We start from the raw sequence: 16,958 nt of genomic DNA on the forward strand, positions 1-16,958 counted from the left end.
CTATAATGTAAGAGAGAAATCTTGTTAGCCATCATTTATTATGCAGCTTTATCTTTAATGCACTACCTCCAGACGTGTGCTTGTGTTGTGTCTGTCTGTCTTCACTTGTTTACCTTGAAGCATTACTGCAGTGAATCGCTGTTTAATTTATTGCAGGTCCAATATGCTTATATGTCTGTGTCTGTGTGACTTCAGTCTGGGTTTGCTTGTTTGTTGGATGAGGTTGTTCATGACTACGAATATGTTACTCTATATCTTTCTGTGTGTGTGTGACAGAGAGAGCCTATTTGTGTGGATTGATCAAAGTCTGTCCCTGTGGAGACGGCTTTAGTTACTGACTGACAGAGACAGACTAGAGTGTGTTCGTGTGTTCGAGTGTGTTGTTATTCGGGACAACGTGGGGTTGTCTTAACACTAAAAAGAAGGACTGGAGGGACGGTGGGAGGTGGTCTGTTTATCCAAGCTGGGTAATTACATTTTGCCGTAGAGAAAGGCCACTAGTGTTGAACTGATAAAACAACAGTGGAGTCCCTCGATAATCTTGTTTGTATCACCAAAGCTTGTGTTAATTACTCTTGCAGAGCTTGGACATTGGTCTCCAAATGACTGAACAGCTGAGCTGTAACTGTGGTGAGGAAATCAACATGTCCAGAGCTCATTTTATAAGCGATTACAGGAGCTTGTTAATATTAATGTTCATGAAACAATATGGCAGACACATATTGTAAATGAATGTTTTGTTGTCTAGAAATTAATTTGATATCAGCATATAAATGTTACATTTTATTCCTATTCTTTTGTAGATTTGCTATCTTCTCCATCCCGAATAGACCGGAATGCAATGCAACACACAGAACATTTAGCATCTTCAGTGTTTAAGTGACCGCTACTGTGTTATCACTCTCTCCACCCAGATGAACAGAACCACATCTGCATGGCATGAAAGCAAGTTCACGCTCGTTCTCTGGCGACTGCCAAAAGTAGGAAAGTATGTTGGAGGGAATGAAAGGAAATAAACATTCAGCACACCAGACAGATGCAGCTCTCGTTTCCAACACCTCCACCTTCTCCTGATGATAAATTTGGCACTTTACCAAAGAAGCATGAGTCCAGGCAGATTTTTGTGCATGAACATCTCTCTGTTTTACCGTTGCGCCTACAGCATGGGAGCAGGTAATGTCAATCAAACTCCCGGGAGAGGTGTTCTCAACCGTTCTTCCTTCATGACTCATTTATTAAGCAATTTTCTACCACGATACGTTACTGTGACACAAGTAAATCATTTGTATAAAGAATGAGCAAACACAGGTTTTGTTTCATAAAGGAAGAGCAGGGAAACATTGTGTGCAGTCTTTACCGAAGAGGAATCTCTCCTGCTTGCTTTCTCTCCTCAGTCTGCATTCCACACCTCTGAATGGGATGTACCTGGCACAGTGATGTGGAGAAGCACTAAATTCCTTCACACATACTTATACACACATACACACAAATGGGCTTGGCATGACAGGTGCCGTAAAAAGAAAACAAATCACGTCACAGGCAGGTAAGTATATGACTGAATGTCGCACTGTGCAACTTGTATTGACAGCTGTAGTTGCCTAAACACATACACACACACGTGCCCATGTAAGCACTCAAGCGTTACAGTTAATCCATTTACTCTAAAGGTGGAGAGTCAGCTTTACTTGCCTCAGTGTATTGTAAAGAGTACGGCCCCCTATAGCAATTGAGGCTAGTGATTAATGCTGTCACACTTATCTATGAAAGGCCTGAGAGAAGTCATGTGAAACCTTTTAAACCTTAAAAGTGTACTGGAGTGCAGCAGATTTAACTTTCATCAACTATTCAGTGCATATAAACTGATGAAAAGGCCGAAGGACTCTGATGATTTTTGGCCGAAGGATAATGGTTACATACACCGTCTGGCCCCAGCAATTTAATTTACCTTTATTAGTCCCCTGCAGTGTTGACAACAGAAGAACAGGTCTCTTGTTGACCAGAGTCGCCTGAAAGCCGGTAAGTGGGGAGAGTCCTCATTGTGACCGAGAAGATTTCAGCTGAAATTGAAACCATGTTACTGTAACCAGACAGAGAGCCCCTGTATTCACACACAATACACAACACAGTGTAATGATTTGTGCGTATGAAAGCGCCCAGGTAAGAGCTGTAAGATGGGAAAGACTCTTTTAAACACAAGCAGATTATATAGAATAGTTCACACAATACAACGCTGTGCAATACAGAAGTTGTGAATGATCCTGAAACTCAGCATCTATTGAGAAAAAGGAAGCTGTATGCCTGCCTCAGTGTGGGAACCGTTACATAATATTGTTAACAGATACAATACAAACACTGTACTTGTGAATGGATGAAAGGAGGATTAAGCCTGTGCTTAACTTTCTACATCTTTATCTCACATTTGAGATTTGCATTGAATTTGGATTATGCACACAACATCAAGAGCATGAATCACAAATACCATGTACATGGATGTGCCTGTCTACTTATTAATTGCTGGATCTCTGTCTTGATAACTATCTTGTACATATACAATATTTTGCACATTACTTTGTAAATACTTTCCTGTAATTTCCTGTAATTCCTGCAGAAATTGTACAGTTCCTTTCATTCCTTGATGTGTTGTGCTTTATTTAATTTCTTTATATTTACTTATTTATATACCTAAAGGTGGTTCAACATAGTGGACTCACCACAGTATCTGTAGATATAAAGGGCTCATTCTCAGGTAACAAAAACATAACAATTCCTATTTTCAGGTGACTATATGCTAATGAAAGCAGAGTTATGAATATTATATTAAATTTCTATCATATTCTGTAAATAGAGCCCCTAAATATTACACACTGCACCTTTAATATGTTCTGTGTTTTACGTTTGTTATGCACCGAACACCAAGGCAAATTCATTTTATGTGAAAACCTCCTTGGCAGTGCAACAACAGTGAGAAAACATTGCTTTCAGAGACATAATTTCTCCCAAATTTTATCTTTACTATATCTCAGTCTCACTGTCCTTACTCACAGGAATAATCTCCACATGGCCTGCTGTAAATTAGAAGTTAGTTTTAGTAAATCAAGCAGACTAATTTCTATTTATTGGATGACAACACTTCTTTTTCACAGTTTTAGGGTGCAATGTTTAACATGCGGAATAATAATTTCCCCCCCAACCCATTAACTCTATGTCAAATTAGTTTATATGATTAGATTTACACAGGGGTACATGGGGGATTATTATTTAAAAAATGTTTTTAATAGCCTGGTGCTGTTATGTATTCAACTCCAAATCAAACATACGGCTATTCAGGCTGTAATTCTGTCAAACACTGAATCAGATTATGACACACAGCTGATACATACACTGTGTATTTGAGTGACAAAAAGCCCAGGAGTAATAGAGGATGGTGCTCTCATTCAATATCCTCTGATGTGTCATGAAATGAAATGAGGTTCTGCAACACGACTATGACATCACTGTTGTCAGAGCAGAGAAAACGCTCCTGGCAGACGGCAGATGGATGTAAGGATGGAAACTGACAATCCGGACCAAATAAAGGCATAAATAAACTTCAAAAGGACTCTGTTCAAAGCAAAGGCTAGAAAAAACAAATAGCTTCTCCCATTAGAGATAATTACAACAGTAAAGAGACAGGAGATTGGGGACTGGGATAGTGGAGTAATATGCCTGGAAATAGCAGGGGAGTCCCACAAGAGCATCTATGGTTTTATACAGAATCTGGCTGGGGAGATAAGGCAGGGACTGGTCCTCAAGTCTCCACACCCAGGGGTTATATGAGGGGAAAGGGATATGTAAAGAAGAAAATGTATTATATTTAAATATGGTTTCATTTTAGCTCCACAGACCATGCCTTTTTTAGAAATGTGAGTCACACTTATGCCCATGAGCAGCATCGATATCTGGACGTTAAACTAAGTCACTAACACTACACTTAGCAATAATTTAATAATTCATCCATATGGATAAAAGCTTTGCCACTATGAAAATAATACACTGCTTTATCATTATTATTACTTAGTTTAATTACTTTTTTTTTTTTGCAAAAACGTTGCACACTGTTACACTCCAGTCTCTTTTAAAAACACTTTTTGTGGTTGGTAACTGTATCCTTTACTATACTCTATATCAGGGATCGTCAACCTTTTTTCAGCCCAAGGACCCTTTGGACAAGAGACAAACAGAACAGGGACACCCACATATTTTCAAATGTGTCACATTTTAAGCCTTGCCTAAAATAACTTTCATATTTATATCTTTCAAGTTTTATTTCACCTTACTAACCTATTTATATACTGGGTTATTAGCCTATATGTGTTCATGTAAAAAAGTCATAATTATTGTTGGTTATTAAATGCCAAGAGTTGTGCGTCTTTGCCCACTGATTCATCCAACTGGAGTGCAAATGCCTACGCTGTTTGTAGTTTCTCAATTATCTGCACCCTCACATTCACCATTATTTTGGTGGAAATTGTCAATTATTATGACAAAAATTTGCGGACCCCCTGCAGTACCTCTGAGGACCACCTAGGGGTCACGGACCCCTTGATGAAGACCCCTGCTCTATACTATATAGACCTACTTAATATAGTAGATTTTCTGTTTAATTATTGACACACTATTCAAGTCACTACAAATGATATTTGAGTAATTGTATGATATATCTTTCCTTTTATTGTAAACACAGCAATGTGTAGTTTTACTCCCAATGAGCCAGCAGCTCCACTTCCTGATACACCTGTTTGTCAGGTAGGAGTACACCGCGGTCTGCTGGCGAAACGGAGACTCTGAGTCACGACGAAAGAGACTATGAAAGGAATTTTATGGAAAGTTTGACGCAGCTTGGACTTGTTTTCTTTCGTCCTATCGTCATGCGAGTGAACTCGTTTTCACATCTTAAAATGCGTCGACCTCACCGGGGGAGCACCGCTCTGAACGTCGTGTTGCTGCTGTACCTGGTCACCTTTTTCGGTGAGTTAAAACAGGCCGGAGCTGCTTAGTTTCAACACAGGTTAAAGACAGAAACTTGTTTCATGTTTGAACGAGTAGACTGGAGACACACGGCTTTTTTTAAAAAAATGTTTTGCTCAATAATTTCGAAATGTTTACTTACTTTGTACAGTTTAAATAACTTGTTACGTTTACTTACTTTTCATAGTCCGCGTTTCATGCCTACACGTCCGAGCAAAACCAGGCCCAGTGGGGGAAAAATTTTAGAGCTCTGTGAACCGCCATGATAAGACTGCCCGTGTGTTATTTCACATACTGAACGATAAAGACCTGGCTTGTACATTTTATATGTATTTCACATACTGTACATCTACTAGACTTCATAAAAGAATGCAGTAAACATTGAGAATACAGTAAACATTGTTTTGAAGTTGTGTTGAACTCCACCTCACACACGTTTAAAGCTATATGTTTGTTAATTAATGTGTGTTAATGAGTCTAAATAGCTTATAGAAATGTAAACAGACCTCTTACTGCCATAGTGGGCACATAAACAGTCCATAATATTGACAGGACGGTGTAAAAAGCCAGGCTCGGAAGGGATTCTGACAACTGGTATGCAGTGAGTTAAGAGCACTGTCTATTTGCCAAGTACCTTACAAACATGGCTGTGGACTGTGGGCAGTTATTTGCCTCTCTCTGAAAGCGCTGACTTGTTATTGCAGAGTTGGAGTTGATTGTTACATACAGTAACAGTGTATTGCAGGTTTAGTCAGAACACAGGCAGCATGACAATGTTGGTGCATATTATCTTGCTCTATGTGAAAAGCGCACATTTTGTCCCAGAGCATCATCTTCCAGGATGTATCCAGTTTATTTCCTAGCAGGGTCACGTCAGTACAGCAAAGGAAACTATCACAATATGATATTGTTTTCCCTCTGACTTTCGTTTTTTTCTTTCTCATGTAAGACGTCTTTTCGGAAGTAGGTGTCAACATGACTGCTGATGAGCTGCCAACTTTCCTATCCCCCCCACCAATTATCCCACAAACCATCTTCTTCAAGTTCAAGAGCAGTTCAGCTTTCAAGGCTCCTCTGCTTTCATGAACAGATAGCTTTGTTCATGTTGTCGTCTCTCTCACCCCAGGGTTTTTGTAGATAAATCAGGCTCATTGCATGATATCTCTGAGACTCTTTATTGTAAGATAAACTCTGTCCTAATCACAGCTTTTGGGGATCTCAGATGAAACCTGTGGTGTCAAGATCCAAAGTACCTGCTGATTGTTGGGATGAAGGCGGTGTGAGGTCTTTTTTTTGGGGGTGAATTTGTCCCTGTCAGTTTGTTGTTTGTTGACATCGTCGTAGTGACCGGCGGTTCTGACATGCTTGGCTTCTGCACCTCCCTAGAGTCGTTATGGAAATCAACCGAATCCGACATTTAATAATAAAAACACCTTATTAATTTCTGGATCTTGCTAAATATTTTGAGGTTCTCTCTCTGGACAAGCTGCTCATGCGTACAGATGCGCAAGTACCGTTTGCTGCAGATGCTGTAACAGTTTTTATTTTGCTTACAGTTGATAAAATGTAGCTAACAATATGTCCTGCTTTGTCTTTGTCTGTTTCCTAGCTCCTTCCCTAGTTTCCTCAATCACAGTGAGTACTCCAGCAGAGCTCCATGCGTCTAAAGGGGATACCGTCACATTTTCCTGCACTTTCACTTCGAGCAGCAGTCCGACCAGTAAGATGACTGTAGACTGGTCTTATAGGCCTCAGAGTGGAGGTCCTCCACAGACAGTGAGTATACTTTTATAAGAGAACATTATGTTGCTTTTGCTGCTGTTGCAGCAGCAGCTGTAAAAATGTAACTTTCAGTCAAAGTTTCTGTCCATTCAAATATATAGAAGTTTACTTTTTCCAAAGATAAAAATATGTGGGCAACATATTACCCATAAAACTTTTATTGACTTGTTTTTGAATTTGATTCTTATACATATTATTCAGATACACTTTAAAAGGTAAATGTACAAGAGAACAAAGAAACTGTCACTGCACAGTGCACCAGCTAAATGTTGACGCTGTGCAAGTTGGCAAATGAAAGTCTACATTAGGTAGACCCCCGCTGCGTATGGGTGGAGGCGTTAATGCAGTGCCACACATAATGATAAAAAATACTTTTGTTTTCTCCACAGAATAGTGACCGAACTATCTACACAGGATTTTGCGACTAATTGATTAGTGATTGAAGTGATTTTGTGAAGTGATTAGTTGATTATTGATACATTTCATTGAGAAATATGATGATAATTTATTTATTGTGTCAGTATCATTTCATTTTTTTTTTAAAAAATCGCAAAAAATCACTGCATTCAGCAGTCCAGGTTTTTTTAACCCACTATGACAGTAAAATGATTTTTGGACTGGTCAGGCAAAACTAGTAACCTGAAGATGTCACTCTGTGTCACACACACACATACAGTACATATATATGTGTTCCATTAAAGAAAAGCAAAGACAAGTAATCATACCAAATAATTAATGCATAAAAGAAACCCTATGATTTTCAGGGTGGCGTTTAGCTCAGTTGGTAGAGCAGCTGCCCCATGTGTGAAGGCTCGGTCCTTGCTGCGAAAGCCCAGGGTTTGAATCCGACGTTTGATCCAACATATCGAAGCTCATTTTAGGAGTTCAGACAGACTGTGTTCATTGTACACTAACGTGACTTCCACTGCTTGCGCTGTACAAACACGACTTGTTTGTATATCTGGTTTGCTCTGTTTGCATTCGTGACCTGCTTGGCTTCTGTTGATTTCTAAACCCACGCGAACACCCTAAAGCGCACCAAAGTAGGTCAATCTCAGTTTTAACGTAGATACTGTATGCTACCATTATTAGCGCTGAGGTATTGTCCAGTCTTTAGCCATCCACATTCCAGCCCAGCCTAGCCTTTGTGTCTTTCAAAGTCCTCTGCAGGAAACCCCTTCTGGTCAGCAACTGTTATACCCCTTCCTATGTGGTTCTTTTGTGGTCTTGTTCGAAATGCGTTAGGATGTATCCATCTCAACCCATAACTGCACTCAGTCCTTTAAACTCCACATGCTCTGGGTTCAGTTTCAGTGGCCAATCCACTAAGAATCCACCACATGATTTAAGCAGTTCCATTTGTACTTGAAGGTTCCCATCAAGTGTGGTTCTATGTAATTGCATTTGGACCATGGGAATCCATAGTGTGGTAGCTGCAACCTTATATGCCATCATTTCCTATAGGAGCACTCAGAGTTAAGTGGGGGCTAATGTTTTGTGGCTCCGCTGATATGGAGTGCTGTTGGTTTAGTCATTAAGATGCAATTGTCTGCTCTCAAAGTGTGTAGTGGGAGGAGGAGAAAAAGATCTTGGTGCATGTTGAGTGGGTGTTAAGACGGGGTGGGTGTGTATGTACGTGTGTGTCAGTCAGCAGATAGCGTGTTATTACCTCACAAGGCTACACAGGTATTAGTAAGCAGGTGTGTCACCTGCTACTTAAGGGAAGGCTACACCAGCGCCCGTATGTCTATTGACCCAACCCAACAACTAGTTTGTTCTCTTTATCACAGATAAAAAATGTGAGGCAGTTTCCTGATACGACCCATAGATGGGACCAAGTCTAGAAGTTTTTCATTTCTATTTCTAAGCCTTCATTTACTTTCCATCCAATTTCATTAGCACTTTTGGCTGCTTTATTGGCCTGTGTGTCCCCGGCTGTATATCACACTGGGAAAGACCATGAATAAGCATGTGAAAACCTCCATCAGAAAATATAATTTTGCAGCCAAAGCTTTAGTGTCAATCTGAATTGCTGCAGTGCTTCAGTGGCCTGCATAATTACCTCAGTCCTGATGAGAATTAATTTTGTAGATTGGAGAAGAGAGGCTAAATGTTCAATCAAATATTTCTGGGAGCTGATGGTAATTGGAGGATTTGGCAATTGAATTCTGCTGAATAATGGTAAAAATAAATCTATTCCGATGATCTAAAACGACAGTCAGGCACTGTTTTAGTGTTTGTCAAGTCGGTGAAAGCTTTTGTCTAAATTATGAGATAGATTTATAGAATCGGTGGCCCAATGAGAAAACAATCCAACCGTCTCTTGGCTGCTTTTCTCATGAGTTTAAAGGGTTCATTGACTGAAACAGACTCTTGTTTGGTCAGTAACTTTTAAGCTGCTGTCACGTAAGGCTGCCAGATCCTTGAATGATCAGCCAGTGGATGAATAACAGGAGGGTAACTAGGTTTATCTCTGCCAGACCTCCAGTCACTCTCTCAGAAGAACGTAGCTGATGCACAGACCCTTGTAAAACCATAAAACTGTATCAGTGTCTGTAATTGTTTAGGCGATTGTGTGAGTTTATTGAAAGGCCATATAATAGTTATACATGTTGACATTGTTGCTAGTGTGTAAACCTCCAGGCAGTAAATGTACTCTCTTTACACGAGGCAAACATTTTTGCATGATTGACATAGGCTGTACCGTTACTTCATTCTAGGACTGATGGTTGTTTTTGATCTTTTTGACACTTTCTAAATAACACTGAATAGTGCATTTGTTTCAAAAAAATATTTTATATCTTTATAATTTCTTGCTAAAATAGAAATGATTTATTAGCTGCAGTTATTTGCACGAGACTTGAGAAAACTTGAATATAGGGTGAAGAAGATTATGATATGTGGTGTCAGAGGAATTTATTTAAAAGCTGTGCAAAGTCAGTGGAATTTATATTTTTAAAATTACGATAATATCTCAAAGAGCCTCAGCTTCTTTGCTCACTTAGGTTTATTACAAAGTGCTCTGCATACAAAGATATTCCGAGTGGGGCATCCTGAATGGACAAACATCAAGGACCCGCTTATTATCATGAAGGTGGTGGGTTGACTTTAAGCGTATGTCCTCTACTCACTAGAGCAGCTGCATATCTTTTTTAGAACACTTTGGGCTCTATTTTCGGTTGTTGTGCAACGGCGAGCACAGGCAGCACTCCGACCGTTCCTGACCTTGAAGTTCGCTTTGTCCATCTGTGTGGTGTTTAACATGCAGATGTCTACTGAGTTTACCTTGACTAAATGATGTGCAGATGACACAAGGCTGCAACAGAATAACAACACACGCCTCGACACACCCCATACTGGTCGTTGTAAGTCGGTATTTTACCGTTTATATGGGAGAGGCTGGATTAGCAAACCTCATTAATCCTGTGTCACAGCCTTCCCTTTAACTAATAATGAGCAATTACTTTGTTCATGTTTTATTTTTTAACTGCATTCTGAAGTAAATGCTGCTAAGATATGACGCCATCATATCTTACCACTATTTTCTTTTTATTATTATTTGCACTAATTATCAAAAACCCCATGCCATCTGCCTCTGGTTGCTGATCTGTGGTGCTGTGTGTTTATAATGTTCTGCACCATCCAGACAACAGTGTGATTTCCCGGAGAAGCCAATTCTTCATTTGCTGAGCTGTTGTTGTCGTCACGCGTCACCATGACAGCTGTTTCAATACGACGGGACGGGTTATGTGACTGGCTGACATCTATCTATTGTGACAGTCCCCTGCTTTGTTTACTTTATGTTTTGTGTTTCTCCTTCTTATGTCTGCAGCACGCTCCTGAGGGGTACATCATGACCGGCCTAGTTGGAAACACCTGGGTTTGGTGATTTCCTGTAATATAAACCACGCCTTTTTGACCTTGATGCTCTTTCTCTTTTCTTCCGTACATTGTTGTGTTGTTTTCAGCCATCCGACATCTTACTCTCACTACATGTTGCACTCATGCATACACTCACCTTCACTACTGACTGACAAACACTTCGAGTCCTTAGTTCTGTTTGCGTTTGCTGTTATCTCCTTTGTCAGTGATAAATCACCTTCTTCTTTTGCCTTCAGCCTGCATCTCCGTGACAGCAATATTCACCTCCACGCAGCCCCCTTGCACTTTGAGTGACTTTTTGAGTAATAGTACTTGAACGCCAGCTCTTTTGATAATGGTTAGCTAGTTAAGTAATTCACGCAGAGATGGCAGAAAATTATGAAAACTTTTGGGTTTTGGCCTGACAAATCAAGGCATTAGATTGGACATTTTTTTTTACCATTTTCTTAAATTTTATAATTATTTTAGAATAATCTTGGAGATTTCCACATGTATGTTCGCCCAACATATGCCACTTCATGCTTGCCATTGCTCTTGCATGATTACTATAAAGCCGTTTAGGTCTAATATGAAAGAAGCTGCATAAATTGGCTGGATGCTACAACATCCGGGGTGATTTAAGAAGAAATCGATAACTCTCTTCTGCTGTGCTTTGAGAGTACAGAGTCCATGCAGCTCTGATCTTATCCTTCAAATAATCTAAAAGCCTCTTGATGTCTTCATGTTCCTTATCCGACTCAACCAGTTCAGTATAAGATGTAGACCGGAAGAGTAATGTCAAGCCGCTCATGTTACGTGACTGTTTACTAATTGTATTTCTTCTTAATGCAAGTCCTTCATCCTAATGTTACTTTTCTCCTTTTTAACCAATCAAGTTTGAAACACAGTTTCAACCCCTCTGCCTTCATGCACCTCCATCAAATCACTTGTCATTTTCCTCTCTCGTCTCTGTTTACTGATGACTAACTGTGTTGTCATGAAACTTAAATACAATCTCTACACTCTTAGTTTACTCTGTGAAAAATTATATATCCTAGTAGTATTTTCACATTTTTAATTCCCCCTTGTCCACCCACACAAGCAACACACTCATACTCCGGATGTTGTGCTTTTTGAGGGGTCTGTGTCAGGACAATGTGGGAGTAATGACAAGATGGAGGTTGCCACTGAAAACGAACTTGGTTTGTGGTATGAATGTTAAACTAAAAAGTGAAAATCCAGTTTTTCCAGGCAACTGCAGTTCAAGTCCTCTCTCTCTGCGAGACTTATGCACACACATGAATTTGTTTGGTTTGTGCTTGATGAGATTTTTATTCATATTTCTGAGAACTGAACAAGCAGCACTCTTGCTCTGCTGTCGACAATATTGCCAAAAGAAAATGTCCTACCGCCATCTGTCCCACCACCTGTTGCTCCAGACACGTTGCAAAATGATAAGATAGATTTAAGAGCGATGGTTCTTATTATATGCTCTCTGAATAAGAGAACTGAACATTGACATGCAGTTTATTTAGGTGTTGTTCTCATGGTGAGACTACTATACATTTTCTTCCCTGAAACCTACCTATCCAGTTGTGTTTGTCACTAAGTCCATGTCTTTTATTCTCCTTTCTTTCAGAATTCAAAGACTTAATAAGATTAGAATTCACACCCGTGCTCACTGCACTCTCTATTTGACCACACCCATCAGTTTCATACAAATAACTTATAATTGTTTTCTCCCTCCAGTTCTTCCACTTCTCATCACGGGCATTCCCTCCTCTTAACGGTCAATTTTCTGGTCGCATCCGGTGGCAGGGAAGCCCGGCACAGGGAGAAGCTTCCATCTCTCTCATCAACGCCACGTTGAATGATAATGGGACCTATACATGCTCAGTCAGAAACCCTCCAGATGTCCACGGGTCCCCGACTTCACACACTGTACTCACTGTCACACCAAAGGGTATGGTGGTCCTCATTCCTTCACACACTGTCAAGTACACACTTCAATTGCATGTATAGATAACAGTGGTCAAATCTGGACTCAATCCAGAAGCAATATATGTATGAACATATGTATCCTCTCAAACATGTATGATATCTTAATTTTGACTCAGGTGCCTAGATTGGGCGTTTCTCAAAATTAATTATACACTGTGTAGACGCAGAGACAGGACTGGGCAAAGGGAGTTTAAACTTCCTCTGCCAGCCACATATTTTTCAGATTGCAGCCTTATCCAAATATCTATTTATATGTAAGCCTGTCATGATTTAGCCATATTGGCTTACACCTCTGCTGTCAGCAGACTGTAGATGGTTAGAGGCTGGGATGCAGTGGAGAGTAACTCATCAGATTGAAGTTATTTTTCTTTTGACTGTACTAACTATTTTTGAACTAAATGTTTGGTTGTTGTCATACTGAGAATAATTAAACTAATTGAAGATAAATGGCGACAGGGGCTCTTTAAAGACATTTAGTCATTTTTCTGTTCTGAAGTCTGGCAAGAAAAGGCTGGATGCTGCTACTGGCAACACACACAGCTCTTTACTGCTGTCATCTGAGTTTGTGATGGTTGACCTTTTTCAACTTGCTGCTGCAGCTTGTTGTGCGACCACAAAAACTACAGAAACTACAGCAACAATCTGATTTTACAAGTATTTGAGTTCCCAGAATGATTCACTTCTTCACAAGCAGAGAAATGGTGACTCAAATTCAAAGCCAGATGATCCAGTCCGGCACAATAAACTTCTTCTATGATACTAGTTAGCAAACTCTGCTATATCAATTGCTGCGTGACGAGATAGCCGGGAGCCAAGGTGGTAAAATTGCACTCTGCTGTTCCTAATTCAAAACGCAGATGTTGCCAGGTTGCAGCCACTCTTCTGTAAATGAGAAGATCAATACCACTATCTGGCTGCACCTCGAAAGCTCACTAACTAACATATCATATCATGTTTGCTTATTTCTTGGCTGAGAGCTGTTGACAGGCAAAAGAGACTCCAAGAGGTTACTGGTCCCAGCCAATGAAGAGTCTGGTACATAATCTCATGTGTTGTTTCTAAAGTTGTGTTCAGTATTTCACTAATTCAGTATATTGGCTGCCATACTGGCAATCACTCTAAAATTGGTAGTGTTCTCAAATCCCATATCAGTTTATTCGACCCTGTTTGCAGTGTTCATGCTAAGCTAACAGGCTACTGGTTCAAGCTACATGTTTACTGTACAGTCATGAAAGTGGTATCAATTTTGTTTTTAAAGAGAACAAATCTATTGGTAAGAAGTGATGATTCGCTGCTAACTAGTGCAGGGTGACGCATATAAAACTGCTGTATGTGCTGTGTATATGTCTGTCTGTATGTCTGTTTGTAAGTGAGTATGGCGTGATGTCACGTGTGGTCAGAAACAGCTTGTTAATGTATGACTTAATGACCCTGTAATGTCTTTAACCTCCTCCTCCCCAGCACCCAGCATTCGGTTCTCTGATGTTGCGGTCCTCCTGGCTTTCATCCTCCTCCCCTCCGGTATCATCACCCTCATTCTGATTGGACGGATGCTCTGTCCCAAGAAACGGCGCAGCCAATCGAAAACCTACAGATCGCCCATAGAGGTCACAGAGGGGTGAGTGGATTTATTCAACCAATCACTGCTGTGGGTCTCCTGGGGCTGATGCTGGTTACTGCGGTCTTCAATGGCTATAAATGTGCTTCTTGATTGCTAATTTGATGAAGGTTAAACAAGAATTTAAGTTTGAGTTAAAGCTTTGATTTCACTGGGCGTGCTTGTTGTTATGAATCAGTGAGGAGCACTAAAATCTGATATTAGCTGATCTTCAGGCTGGTTTATAGTGTTGCAGTGTTACGCCCTGTGGTTTCACAGGTCACACAGGAGCTGGTATTTGCTCTTTTAGTTGATTTAATACAGGAATACATGTTGAACATATTACATAAATTACAAGGCCTGCCTGTGTAAATAATCAGTGGCAAGTTTATTTTAGGCCCATTAAAAGACTTTTTTTACAGTTTATTCTGCAGCTATTTTAAATTCTCTCTCTCTTTTTTAGTGCATTAAAATACTTCTGTCTAAAGCCAGCATTATCTGCAGTTGTGTTTAATTTCTTTCCATTGTTCTCTTTACTCGGAGCTCCCAAAACCACAACAAGATGACCCTGTTAACTGCACTCACGTATATCTTCTTACAACAGGAAACAAAACACATTTTTAAAAGTGTAGTGTTGAAGCTGGAGCCAGCAGCTGGTTACCTTAGCTTAGCATATTGGTTAAGAAATAGTCTGACACGTAACTCATAAAACCACAAATTGTTGTTTTTAGATACAACATATTTAATTTGTGACTGGAAGACCAAGCTAGCTGTTCCCATATGTTTCTAGTCTTTATGCTAAGCTAAGCTATCTGGCTGCTCTCAGCAAGCTAGTGAATAAGAGCATTTCCCCAAAATGGTGAACTGTTCTTTTGATGTGTATGAAAAATATTTTTCTAAATTCAAATATCTTTTTGTGGAAATCAGTAAAAGTCCATAAAGATGAGGCCATATTTTAGAGAAGGTAGAGACTGTGTCATAATGTTACAGGCAGGCTTTTTCATTTTAATTGTGAGTGTGATTGTTGTCAATACTTAACTGTCCATTCTGCATTCATCAGAGAGGAGTATGGCATCCACCCACCTGAGGACAAAGTAAAGAGGCCGTCATGCTGTGAACTATATCTGATGGTACAGTACAAAACATTTCATTATATGACACTGTATTCCAACCCATAAATAACGTAATGAGACATGTCTGACATATCCGTTTCACCTTAAATTTTACATGCCCACTATGTCTGACAACAGGACTTGGAAGAGAGAGAGAGAGGTCACATATATATATGTGTGTGTGTATGTGTGTGTTGGTGTGTCTCTGTCTGTTTGTGCCTTCATCTGACTGCCTTTTTTGTCTGCTTTGCCCAGGACTCAGAGGATGAAGATGTGTATTACGACCTAAAAAAGAGGCCTCATATGGATGAAGGCTACGCCGAGTCTCAGTGCTAGAGAACCCTGCTGGCTGAGAGATGTAACTGCAACGTCTAGACCTACTTTTGCCTCACATGAGTGACGCACTGAATGAAAATGAATGCTGGATTTATGTCTTCTTTGCCACAGTCAACCACTTCACCCAGTCACTTTGGTGATGTTTACTTTTTGTGGTGACAGCTTTGGATACTTTGGTATTTTTGTCTTGAGACAGAATTGTGTATCTCCAGCATTATATTTCCACTATAAAATGTGTCAATGATTTGATTTACTTTTTTTGGCCTACAAGCTCTAAGGTTTCCAGACCAGCAGAGGTGTCAAGTCCCAAACTTTAGAGCTTGTAGTCTTGATGAAATTTGATGTCTGTCTGTAGCAGCTGACACAGATGAGCACTATGTATATTTTTGTATCTTGATGATTTATACGCGTCACTTTTCTTATTGTGAAGGAGATAAATACGTTTTGTCTAATTTATTGTGTGTGTCAGATGGGCTATATGAAGTGCGCCAGTGTCTTTGTTGAGGTGGAGTGGAACATTTCTGTTATATCCCGAATATTCAGACAGAAAATAAATGGTTTGATTTCAAAATGAGACGACTTGGTAGTATTTATACAGTATATTAAATATACATTATGTTTTCTATTTTTCCAGTGTCTGTACGTTGTTGTACCATGTGATGATTTCAACATCAGCTGTAAATCTGTGTCACCTTGCAACTCATTTGGGGATGTGTGAGGTTGGGTGTGGTCTCATGGATATGGTTATGTGATATAACAGGATGGAGTTTTGGTTTTGGATGCACAGCTTTGCTTTTTTTAATGTTTAATTTACACATTTGCCCAAATAAATAGTTTAAGAGGCTTGTTAGAGGATGGACATGACTTTTTAAAAAGATGCTCCCAGCGAGATAATAACGATCATTTGTTCATTAAACTGGTGAATCTTTGTGAGCAAACAGAGACGATCTGTTGGTAAAGCCAGCTACCATTTTCTCCTCTGCTCTGCCTTTGTTTGGTCTGTTGCACTATTCATGAACGTTGTTGAATATTCCTTTTAAAAACTCTAAGGACAGACTGGAGTCCCAGAGCTTCACTCATAATTTGTGGCAGCATCTGTTTCATCTGCGCAGTTGTGGGACTCGAGAGTCATAAAAAGACCTAATAAAAACCCATCAATGAAGCACACACTAAAACGATAAGTTCTCATTCTGTCTCATTCCTTTTCTGTTTCTCATTCAGCTCATTCATGCCCTCTAGGTTTTAATAATTCACACACTGCT

General features: G+C 39.8%; 1 protein-coding gene and 1 long non-coding RNA gene across 2 annotated transcripts; one reads left to right on the forward strand and one right to left on the reverse strand.

Annotated features, from left to right (window-relative positions):
* Positions 1–1,176: 1,176 nt before the first annotated feature.
* Positions 1,177–5,365, reverse strand: LOC113746155 (uncharacterized). Its single transcript, XR_003462639.1, has 3 exons — positions 5,186–5,365; positions 1,946–2,057; positions 1,177–1,425 (listed from the first exon to the last, which is right to left on the reverse strand). It is a non-coding gene; the product is annotated as an uncharacterized LOC113746155 (long non-coding RNA).
* On the forward strand, positions 4,743–16,877 carry mpzl3 (myelin protein zero-like 3). Its single transcript, XM_010743078.3, has 6 exons — positions 4,743–5,007; positions 6,617–6,783; positions 12,400–12,613; positions 14,113–14,269; positions 15,309–15,378; positions 15,616–16,877. The coding sequence occupies exons 1-6, from the start codon at positions 4,860–4,862 to the stop codon at positions 15,694–15,696; spliced, it is 837 nt and encodes a 278-aa protein (XP_010741380.1). The 5' UTR covers positions 4,743–4,859; the 3' UTR covers positions 15,697–16,877.
* Positions 16,878–16,958: the final 81 nt, after the last annotated feature.

Source organism: Larimichthys crocea, chromosome VII, assembly GCF_000972845.2.
Source record: "Larimichthys crocea isolate SSNF chromosome VII, L_crocea_2.0, whole genome shotgun sequence".
In the NCBI taxonomy this organism is placed as follows: domain Eukaryota; kingdom Metazoa; phylum Chordata; class Actinopteri; family Sciaenidae; genus Larimichthys; species Larimichthys crocea.

Coding starts and splice junctions, on each gene's coding strand:
- mpzl3 (XM_010743078.3), top strand. CDS start 4,860: ATGGAAAGTTTGACGCAGCTTGGACTTGTTTTCTTTCGTCCTATCGTC. Junction 5,008..6,616: donor GTACCTGGTCACCTTTTTCG/GTGAGTTAAAAC, acceptor TCTGTTTCCTAG/CTCCTTCCCTAGTTTCCTCA. Junction 14,270..15,308: donor CCCATAGAGGTCACAGAGGG/GTGAGTGGATTT, acceptor TGCATTCATCAG/AGAGGAGTATGGCATCCACC.